Source organism: Patiria miniata, unplaced genomic scaffold (assembly GCF_015706575.1).
Source record: "Patiria miniata isolate m_02_andy unplaced genomic scaffold, ASM1570657v1 HiC_scaffold_5, whole genome shotgun sequence".
NCBI classification, from domain to species: Eukaryota; Metazoa; Echinodermata; class Asteroidea; order Valvatida; family Asterinidae; genus Patiria; species Patiria miniata.
The window spans coordinates 15515513-15527359 of NW_024037072.1; the positions used below are offsets into that span (position 1 = coordinate 15515513).

Here is an 11847-nt window from a genome sequence, read left to right on the forward strand (position 1 = left end):
TGCTATCTGGGGGCTTGTTAGTCAATACAGAGGAAAATTAGTGAACTTCGTATATGGAAATCTTTCCAAATTGAATTGATCATTTGTTAACGTTACAAAAGTTATTCTAAGATGGAATTTTTGCGTCGGGGTGATATCAATCAAATTAGGTTTTGCCCTTCACCGACGTTTAAACACTGTATACTCAGTGTGTTACCCCCAGAGTGAAAGTTGGAAAAAATCACTCAGGTGGGACTCAAACCCACGACCTCCTGCTTTCTATTGCAGATGTCTTACCACTCGACCACCGAGTTAACGGGATCGGTTGGCTGGTTCGAATCTGATGTACATAGCAGCGGGTACCGCATAAACTATTATAAGATGGAATTACAAAAGTTATGAACTTTCCCATGAGACATTGAAAGAAAGAAATTTGGTCCACGCTACGTTATCAATTTTTTTTTCAATTCTGCTTTGTAATTAGTGAGCAAGACACTCCTAATTCGGTCACACTTGACTCAAGTCGGACTTAAGCCGATATCAACAACACACAAAGTGCCCAAATTGCAACAAGTGACACAACAGTACTTGAACAATGTACATCACAAGACCAGACAGGAGACCAATTGTAGAGCAAGCACAAGACCATTCACATGACCAGCTGCAAGTAACAGGGCACGATTGTGGGTCTTGTGGTGTTGGTCTTGTGGTGGTCTTGCAGGGTCTCTACAGCAACAACACTGGTGTATGCATACTGCCCAGACCAATCGCAACACTTGTCTCGGGCCAAGTCAAAATTCAGCCCAAGTGTGAAATCAGCGCAACATACAAAGATCTTGTTAAAGGAATCATTGCCTCTAAATGCTAAAACACCAATCTGTTCGTTCAAGGACAGCATATTCGTCAAAAAGTCCTTTGGACATTTTTTTTTAAAACTTGAGGGATAACTTAACACATTTCAACTCGGGACAATTTCACAGAGTATGTTTTGTGACGTCATGTTTACTTCAAATTCACAATTGCCTGAAGAATGAATCGGTCTTGAGTAAGGTTTTTTCTTGTCAGCATTTTTGACATAAATATATACCTCATGGATGATTGTAAGGGGTTTTGAATGCAATAAGAGATTAGGGTTTTGGGGGAATGATTAAATGACAAGGATATTCCGATGATCTTGAGAGATTTTGAATTTTGATGAAAGAGGCTGCACCTCAAAACTTCAGCCGCTTGAATGCATTCGTACATAACAATTTGGCAACCAACATAGTGCATGTGAACAAGATTTATTTAGCAAGTTCAGCTGCTCTTTTTGTTTTTCTTGTGCAAGAAGCAAATGTCAGTGAACGTTGTCATTTGCTCAGTTTATTTCCTGGCAATAACATGTATTCATTATGATTTTAAGTCTGACAACTCAACTTGTGTAAGCCACGTGTCTGGTTTTTTGGCTCACTCTTATAATTTGTGTATTGGAGCTTATACGTGTAGCTGCTACATGAAGGTATGGCTCTGGATTTTTGGCAAGTAGCACTTATCCCTAACCCTGCTGAAACCAACAAAATCCAGTTTTTGCTGGATTTTAATTTTGTAGGATCCTGTAGGATTTAGTAGCCTTCACACTTTGGCAGTTGTTAGGTATCGTTAGGCTGCCCTTGGGTCGACCTTGCGACGACACAGAACAGTCGGCGACTGACTTTTCAGGATCAAGCTGCGCCTGAGCTACAACCGTTGCCAATTCTTGCGACCTGAATGTAACTGCGACAAAATTTCAACTTCTGCACCCGGGAGTCGACTTGTGTGAAGTTTCAGATGTCAAGCGCGCATCCGGATCTTCTTATTTCATTGTGTAGCCAGTTAGCATGCAGCAAAAATAGTCAAATGAACTCAAAAGGCCGTGGAAGATCGTTTTTAATGAGTCACATGATCATGTCTATGCCAAGGAATCGTTGTCGCATCGTTGGTGTTGTGAGCATGGTTGCGATTATTTTGTGTCGAGATGCCGCTTGTTGCACGGGAATCACACGATTTCTCAGTTTTGTGACTTGAGCATTACTTTTCTGCTTAATGCCGATGGTTCCGTCGTGGCTGCCCTTAGGTTCAGCAGGACCCTCGCAAAGTATATTTGTAGCAGAGTTAGAGAAAATGAAACCATGCATCTGTGATGCTACCCAAGTGGGTGAAAGTTGACTGGCACTTTACTGGTCCCCTCATGTGACATGTCACCTGTTTTCACCTGAACAATTTTGAAGAATTTCAAGTCAGTCACCATGCTTTCTTTTCTAATTCATCAGCCATAAAAGTTAGGCTTAATGCCTTTTTCTTCTACAAAGGCATTAACTCTTGCAATACACAGTTTTTCAAGTTTTATTTTAAACCTTGATAGGAATTAGGTGATGTAATCATTTCAAAAAGTCAAATTTACAATATACATCTTTTATTTGCCTCTAATTTAGAATATTCTTCTTTTTTTAACTATTGTCAGCAGGGTTTTTGGTATGCTTCAAATGTATTCAAAGAATGTGTGCTAGCTTTTGTGTAACATTCTATTTTTGTTTAAACAGTAAACGCTTAAAAAAATTGATTCCATTGCAAAGCATTTCAGTATGGTTAATCATTTCATTATTTCATTGTGGGCCAGCTTTTTCTTTTCAGAAAGAGAACTTTCGTGGTGGGAGATACACAATGTACGTGTATATCAATTATTTTTTTAAAGAAAAATATGCTGTTCACATCAAGTAATTCAAAAAGTTGAGATCATGTTTTGTACAATATATATGTTATGTATTGGATCTGTATTTTTCAATGTAAATTTTTTTGGGTAACAGTTGGAAGCATGTTATGATATAAACTGGAAAAATAATGTTTTGCATAATCAGTTTACTGAAATATTATTAACCGGAATGTAAATGTTTTAAGTTTACCAAACAAGTCAGCAGTATTTTAGTAAACTTTATTTTTAATTTTGCTTTTCCAAAACTAGCCTCCAATCCCTGGTCTACTGCTTGTTTCCAACAATAAGCCGAATCGATGTTTCACTCGAGCTAGCCTTTAGTCAAGTCCCACGCGTCTACCCGGACCATCCGGACACGTAACACACCCCGGATGCTGGCACATAAAAAGACTAGCACGAGCGGCAAAGCTGCGAGGGCCTTTACCATCTCGTGGAACTAATCACTTATTCATTTTTTCACGTAATATAAATCAAGCAATATAAACCAATCATCTAACAGTGGTTTGCAGTTAACCAGCAACAGCACCCGCGCCATGGCGCTCATGCTGTCTGGCGCCAGACGACGGCTGATTTACGTTAGTAATGCTGCATTTTCATTGGTCAATTCACAACGGGCAATGCATTAGGCATGTCTACCAAATCGGTAGACAAATGTAAAGAAAAACATAAGCGTTCTCCACGAGATGGTAAAGGCCCTCGCGGCTTCGCCGCTCGTGCTAGTCTTTTTACGTGTCAGCATCCGGGGTGCGTTACGTGTCCGGGTAAGCGCGTGGGACTTGACTAAAGGCTACACTCGAGCATGCAGCAACTCGTGTGAACAATGCATAATTTACTTTTTTTTTACACATTGGTTTGTTTATCCAATATTCTGTCTTGATTAGAAATCGCTCAGATATTCTATTGCTTAGGCAGTGCCTTACACAAAGGCATACGGTGGCTGTTGCTAGCGGAAGAAAATTATTCAAATTGCAAGTGGCATAAAACACTAAAAATGTGAACCGCAAGCCAAAAATTAGGCTGCCAAATTTCTGCATGGAAGGAAAATTTCAACCTTTTGGTAAAAGAGTTATTTTCAGGGTTTTTTTTTCTCTGGATCTGATCTTACCTCCTCTGTGCATATTTTTTGATGTGTAATAAAGAGACACAGTTAATGGAGTTACAATTTGTGATACTTTTGTAGGTAATAAAAGTAGTGGAACATGGACATGGAGGATGTGTTCATTTCAATCACTTGTTTCATTCATCCCTCATGCAGCATCCTTTGTTTAACTTTCTTGAACTTTTTATAACGATTTTTTTATTAGTATCTGTGCTACATCTTATCATTGTTGGGGAATCGAATTAACTCTACTCCCTATGGCTTTTTTGCTAGGAACCATCCAAAATCTTCCAAAATTTTGCTCTTATGTTCAAACAAAGGATACCCAGTGCCTCAATCCTTCAAAATCGTCAGACAGTCCTACCTCAAAAAATGCATTCATCCTCAAGCCTCTAAAATCCTCCACTTCTTCAAACTCCTTTCATCCTAAATCCTCCAAAATCCTCATGTTTCTCAAACATAATTCATCCTCAATCCTCCAAAACTGCCATGCAGATTTTGGAGGATTGAGGGTGGTTAGGGTTAATTAATTCATCATTTATACATGTATTTGACAATTTCACACAATGACAAAGGATAAAATACAGCACCTGGTTTTTGCTCAATCTTGTTTTATTACGAAATTGTTTAATTTTTCAAATTGAATTTAGTCTGGCATTTCAACTTTGGTCTTCTCACAGCAAAAACATCTTTTACACACTGATTTAAAAAAAAAATCACATCTGCATTCCACAAAAGTCTTCAAAACTGCAGACTTACTCAAGGTGTTCTTAGTTTAAATCCTCGAAATTTTACTGATATTTGTCAGTTGATTTCTTATGCTCGCTTTCTATAAATGATTGTATTTAATTTTACAGGTAAAAAGTTCAAAAAAAAAAGGAATGGGAATGTCTTTGGAATCCCTTTTTAGGTTCACATTTTCAACCTCTGTGCATTAGAATTGTATATAAATAATCAGTCCAAACTGTTCTACAGATGAAAGGAAAACTCGTAAAAATACTATATCACACAATGCCACAGTTACATGGAATGTGCCTCAGCCATAAGTGATTGAAAATTCCACTTCAGAGACGGACCCATCTTTGTAAAGTTTGTGGTGTGGTGTGGAGCAATTTAGAACTGAGTTTATAAACTGCATAACGCAATGTTGCATACACTGGCTACTCCCAGGCCGGGATTACACAATAGGCACAGTAAGCACTGTGCCTAGGGCCTACGAAAAATTTGGGAGCCTAGGGCTTTTAGAGCTGGGTCTGTCCACACTAACGGTTACAACTTATAACTTTATGGGTGAGACATGGGAGGTGGATTTCAAAGCAGGTTTTTTGCTAAGTTTGTTTTTTAAATATTCCTGTATTATCTGTGATGGCACTGATAAATAATTAGGCTGATTCACTGGATATGTAGGAAATTACTCGGCCATCTTTAAGTTGAAATGAAGGATAATGTTCATAACATGGATGGACACTCTTGAATCATACTATATGTTCTTGTTATAATAAATCCAGCCCATGTTCCATTTATATTACATATTCAATGAAGAATTGGTATCATTCAACATTAAAGCAACCTGTTAAGTATTTATGAAATTAGGATGCGACTTGATAAATGTTCATAACATGGACATAAATTTGTGACACAATTTCTGTCCCTGTTATGAACATGAAGTCTTGAAGATGTGTACACCCTGTAGTTAAAAATACATAGAAGTTTAACATGAGATTGGCCAGTGGCAATCTCTTAATTGGCAGCTTTACATTAGGAACAAATTTGGGCAAATTTATGTGTTTTATTTACTGCTTCCCACCACTTTAACATGAAATGTCTGTCCATGTTATGAACGTTAAATCTTGAAGATAATCCTCTGTAATTTCTTGAAACCTGAGAAATTTATCAAACTTGTTGGTGGGCAATATTCTGAGCTGATTTCTGACCAGGATATTGGATGTAGAAAAGGAAAATATGACAGATTACTTCATGTATCGACTCCTTGTCCATGGTTCCCTCTAAATGTCACACTTTTGTAACCGTTAGTGTGGACAGACCCAGCTACCAGTTTGGCCTGGCTTGCTTAGTGCAGCTTAGCATCAACATGAAGTTGGTGCCGGTACCTAGGGCGCAGTAGGGCCTACTGAACACTGGTGCCTATGGAACAATTAATCCCTGGCTGCTGGTATTTCTCAGATTTTCTTTCAAAGCTAGAATTACATGTACTCTAAAAAAAAAAACCCGTTTTTTTTCTACAATTGTCTATTTATAGCACCACTGTGAGTTAAGCTAGAACACACACAAAAAATTGATCTATTGATTTTAACAGAGATTGTAGAAAACGTGCAACCACTCAATACTGTTTGCAAATCGAAAAATAAATAGACTTGAGTAAATATACAAAGCTATAAAAAAGGAATTTTCAAAAATATACACTTATGTTGCCTTTCAATAGTTGAGCACTTGTAAACATTTACCGCTTACAAACCAAATTTTAAGTAAATATTTAATGCACTAGAAAACGATGCATAAATAACAAAACCAACACCTTATCGTAAAGTAAAAAAATTCACTCGCCTGATATGCTTACACAACTGACAGTAAACAAATCCTTGTATTAAAAAATGATGACAAAATACACAACAGAATGTCAAAGTATTCCTAATTTTCATCAGCTTGTGTCTCCAAGTGATAACTGAACTGTCAATTAAAAATCCCATTTTAAAAAAAGCTACTTCGCTGCGCAATCATTTTGTGCCATATGTTAAAAACAAGTCTTCCGTGCATCAAATACGTAGTGTTAATTTTTGTTAAAGGGAAAATACAACATTTGCAAACATCAAAAAATAAATCTACCAAATTATTAGGAAATATCTTGCTGGACTGTTAGTGAATGACAGTCTAAAGCATCCTGTAAAATCATGGCACCTGGTGTACTGTCATTTTCAAGAAAAGTGGTATTTTATATCAATTTCCAACACTGGTCGGCCGACCAGCGTTGGAAAAACCTGGCTTTTTTTCAAATACTTGCCCCAATTGACCATATTTAGTTCTAAGTCTGCATTTGTTTGCAATCGATTACACACCTGTGAATGGGTACAAGCCAGCCAGACTGGTTCCCTGACCTTATAATTCCCCAACGTCTATATATTGCTCAGTTTCATCTTAAATGGAGTCAGGGAACCAGACTACAGGAAAATGATTGTTTTTATTGGTTTTTATAGCATCTACGAACCCAAAACGTCAAAAAAGTCAGTGTAACAATATTTGCAAATGATGTATATTCCCTTTAAAGTGCCTATTATGCAGGATGGTGTAACAGCATGGGAATATGTGGCAAACTAGCATTTTGTGGAGTGGCATCACGCATTGAATTAACAAACTCCATAGGGCATAATTGTGGAGCCATCCATTAAAAAAAAATATGCAATTCAGCATGCTGTGTATGGAAATAAGTAAATCTCATAGCTCAAAAACCAAACGATGCTAGTGACTGTCAATCGGCAATTTCAAACTTCATTCTAGTTACCCATTATCGGAAATGTCAATATCTTTTACATCTCCCAATCTACTCTGGGCATTAGGGGAGCCACAGTACCAGATAGGGCCGGGAGCACAACACACACAAAAATACAATTGTACAATGTAGGTAATTTTTATGCATATGGTTTTTGCCGATGGGGGGGGGGGGGGGTTCTTTCACTTTTTTTTTTTAAATCTAAATCCGAGACCCAATATTGGTCATGCATATGAACAAAAACAGAAGCCATTTCTGACGTGATACAATACATGGCATGTGGCATGCATTCATAATCATATTCTTGAGCTGTGATGATTTGGATATAAACCTTATAGGGCTGAATAAAAAAAAACATGTTTCTCGTCTGGGTTTTTTTTTAAAAGGAGGAAACGGGGCTTTTTATTTTCTATTTTCTATTTGTTTCAAGATGGCCGCCATTTAAAAATTTCCCTCTAACCGTTGGTGTTCCCACTGTTCAAAGACACTTTTAAAATGAAAAATAAGTGGGACAAGAGAACTGAACATATTTACAGTGTCATTTAGACTTGTATTGGTCTACAATTTATTTTCCTATGAATTTGTGGACTTTTTCAGTGTTTTTTTTACTGCATTTTTCAAATATAAAAAATAATAAAAAATTCCAGGCGGCCTCCAAAAAGGAAGCGGGCGGGGATGAGAAACACGTTTTTTATTTTTTACTTCGCCTAGGAGAATTGGGTTTGTGCATATGAAGCCATACAGCCAGTATGGTTTCACCTCGGTGAATGGTGACCGAATTAGCTTCTATAGTGCTATAATTATATGAAAAACTGCCACGTGAACACAGTGTCCACTACACTAGAACCCGTGTGAGAGGTTACACAGCAATATCTACTGTTCAAGCATGCAATCCATATCAAAAGAATGCTTTAAATAGGGAAATCAATGCTTCATCAGTTGCAATGGTTGTAGTTTACTGGCTGCACTCTTCTTTCATCTGCTGCTGGCGAGTACCTTGTCAGTTGTATCCCTTCCAAGCAAACGAGTTCAGAATTCCAATCTCTCTCAGTTTCCCCTCTGGAACCCGCTTGGAATCCGTAATCTTCTCTGGAGACTTGCTGGTCAGTCTCTCAATGAGCTTCCTGATGTCGCTGCTGTTCATCTTTGGGTTAGGCCGGGTGTATTTGGCCTCTCGGGCCTTGGGCACGTAGTACAGCCTGTTGACAGTCTGTTCCACCTCGTAGGCTGTGACTTTCTGGTGCCCCAGGCCCATGCTGTCCGGCTTGGTGATTGTGCCCCAGGGCCGTTTGGATGCTTTGTGGAGTGTTGCCATTGTGCCAAGAATCTCTTTGTCTTCCGATGCTGATCACTAAGGGATAAGACAAAACAAGCTTGGTATTAAATGTTCAAAGGACCAGCATTTTTTCAGTATTGTAGTTGAGGTACTTGTGACAGATCACAAGTCATCGCAGGACATCACAAGTCAATCACAAGACATTAGGGACGCAGTCAGGCCCATCACAAGTACCTGCAAGTCACTGCAAGTTCAACACAAGGCCTCCGATCCCAATTCAATGAGCTTTGACAGAAGCATTACTTTGTTATTGTTCATCCACTGTTGCTCGTGAATGGACTGGTGACTGAACTTGTGATGGACTTGTGATGGACTTGACTACACCCCTAACAATGCCAGTCATCAAGTCCCAAGTCAAGTCACAAGCTCTTCAAATTAACTGTAAGAAAGCCATTCCTTTGTTCGTCACCTGTTGCTTAATTGTGACTGAACTTGTGAACTGACTTGTGACTGGACTTTTGAGGTACTTCTGTGATCCATCAGATGTACCTCATCCATGCAACACTGTGCTTTTCCCACCTGCTTTCTTGGTTAAAGGCAACTTCTATAATGATCTAGCTGCTGCTAATGAATGTGACAGATTGCAAGAGCGTGGCTTAATATGCTATTATGCTTACGTTTTTTTCCTTCAAAGTTGACATCTATAAATTCAGTACAACTTTCCTATGCCCTGTGTTGTTGGCTCAAGAGTGACTGATGACAGTGGGTACCTAAACTTGAACGTTAATGTCCTGATCTTTTGCAACAGAACCCACAATGGCAGAGTACAGCTGAACCTATTACCATCGCAACTATACAAAAACAGCCCAGGATTATGTGTCCACCATGCCTCATCCCATTACAACTGTTTTGTAAACTGAACCATAGTGATGAAAAGCATGTTTAATGGAGTCTGGTAATAGTATAGGCCTATGCCCTTTAAAAAAAATATTTTATCAGATTTTAAACTGAGACATGATGAATGGTAATAATCAACAGTTGGGAGTTTTTCGATTGACCAGCAGCATTTATGGCTGGGACTTTATTATGCAAAGAAGGCTTCTGTGTAGCTGTATGGTTAAATTTACACTGAAAAAAATGATGGTTATTTGATCCACATAATGTTCTTACTAAGAATGTTATATTCAGAGTTGTAACTTCTTATGGGTTATACACTGGCCACCTACGTAATTCTAGAACTAGAAGGCAGCCATGTGCACCAACTATATGTGATATTAATTTTGCATTTGCAACTTCGTTTTTGAAATTAAGCCTAATTTAAGTATTAGGCAGTACATATTTGATTGGCACTAAACAAAAAATAAAGTTTGAAAAACAATGGCAAGGCCAGGACTCGAACTGGAGTGGCGTGCTACAAGGCGGGCACACTATCCAATAGTACGCATTCACTTGATGTGGGTTTGCAATAGTATCTTGTAGGCAGTGTATATTTTGCCGGAGACGGCAAACCTGTAGTAAACGTTAGTTTGCCGGATATGCACTGAACATGCGCAGTTACTGTTTTTTTTGTACTTTAACGTTTTCCGGTGACAAGTTTTAGTCTGGCTCCATGCCAAAAATATCGTTGTTACCTCGTATTCACAAGATGGGATTCAGACCATTTTATAATTTCGGACTTTAGTTCCCTTTTAAAAAAATCCTCCAGAGCCACAAATCTGAAAAAGAAAATGTAATACTCTGCAAAAAATGTTTGGGACATGTTAAAATAATAAAAGAAGAATATTCTTATTTATTTGGGGATGAGAAAAAAACAACTTAAAAATGTGGTGCGGTCGGAATCGAACGCGAGTCATCCCGCTTACTAGAGCCTTTGCTTAACCATTACACCAAACGTGCTACACAACTTTTGGTGGGAATTTAATACATCTTATAATTCAGCCCTATTTTAAAGAGTACAGCGCCCTCTGTTGATATGGATTGCCGCCGGCAAACCTTTAGTAATCGTTAGTTTGCCATCATTACCTCCGGCAAAATATCCACTACCTATCTGGTATGGTGTTACTTCTATAATTAGAAGGCATCTCTCGTTAGCTAACGAGAGGTGCCTTCTAATTCTAGAAGTAATATGATGTAGGCCTACTTGTATACACATGGATGAGATAGGATCTGACGGCTTAAGAACGGAAAAATGCGGGACCGGTTCACGGCTATTTAAATACTTTGTTCAATTAAAAGCTGCAGTTTGTAAGATTTAAGGCTACTGCTACATGTATATAACTACGCGGAGCACCATAGTTCTAGGCGTAGTATATATAACTACTTACGCTTCACAGACTGACCTACCTTGTTAATTATTTCCAGTCGGTTCCAAACTCCCACCACTACTGCACGGATGTCAAGAACGTTCAGATCTTCATCGCGAATGATTTATCGGTTACCGTCAAAATGATCGAAGCATAAATTACTCAAGCTAGCCAATCTACTAACCGCAAAACCAACCAATTACTGAATTAGGGGGGCGAATTAGGCCTATGTGTCTTCTCTTTTTAAGTCATTTGCCCGTTTAGCCTGTCAATGCATGCAATGCACACACACGACTCAGCTGGTCAAATTACAACCCGTGCGTACGTACGTGATTTCAGGGCATTTCGCAGCCGATATTAGGCAATCAATTTAGTAAACACCTGTGTAATATAAGGCACCTGTACCTGCTTCAGCTCGTGAAGCGCGTACCTCGTTGCCCAGCAACAATATCACCACATGGTGGCGCTATACTTTTCCTTATGGGGGGGGGGGGGGGGGCGTGGTTTGATAGTTCAACACCCGAAAGTATTTACGACATGCAAGTTTTACCTCTTTTCCAGTAATAAAACTGACTATATTAGTGACGAAATAAAATTTGAGGGGATGACAAAGATGAGCTTTATTCATCATGAGAGGTAGCTTATAAAATGGTTATAGGCCTACCAGCCGGCAGACTAAAAGGTTAAAATGCAAAAATTATGGTGGATATATAGAAAAATAGAAGGAATTTTTTTTTTTTTAAATCACATCAAGAATTTAAACAAAAATCTTTTATCTCCTCTTATGTTTATACTCAGGTCCACTTGTGTTTCTATATCTATCATATAAATTCTGCATTTTAAAATCAGTCCCTGATATTTACACTAGAAAGGGGTAATTTTAATATTATCAGAATCGACGGAGTTGGCCTCAATTCAACAATCTATATAAACACATTTTTTAAGACAAAGAAGAAA

At 38.3% G+C, this 11847-nt stretch overlaps 1 protein-coding gene across 1 annotated transcript; it reads right to left on the reverse strand.

Moving 5' to 3' along the window:
- Positions 1–8025: 8025 nt before the first annotated feature.
- Positions 8026–11333, reverse strand: LOC119740601. The gene is made up of 2 exons (XM_038215959.1): positions 10931–11333; positions 8026–8662 (listed from the first exon to the last, which is right to left on the reverse strand). Exon 2 carries the CDS (start codon positions 8624–8626, stop codon positions 8312–8314), a length of 315 nt encoding a protein of 104 aa, XP_038071887.1. The 5' UTR covers positions 8627–8662; positions 10931–11333; the 3' UTR covers positions 8026–8311.
- Positions 11334–11847: the final 514 nt, after the last annotated feature.

Excerpts from the sequence above, each read along its gene's own strand:
- LOC119740601 (XM_038215959.1), bottom strand. The coding sequence starts at position 8,626 with ATGGCAACACTCCACAAAGCATCCAAACGGCCCTGGGGCACAATCACC.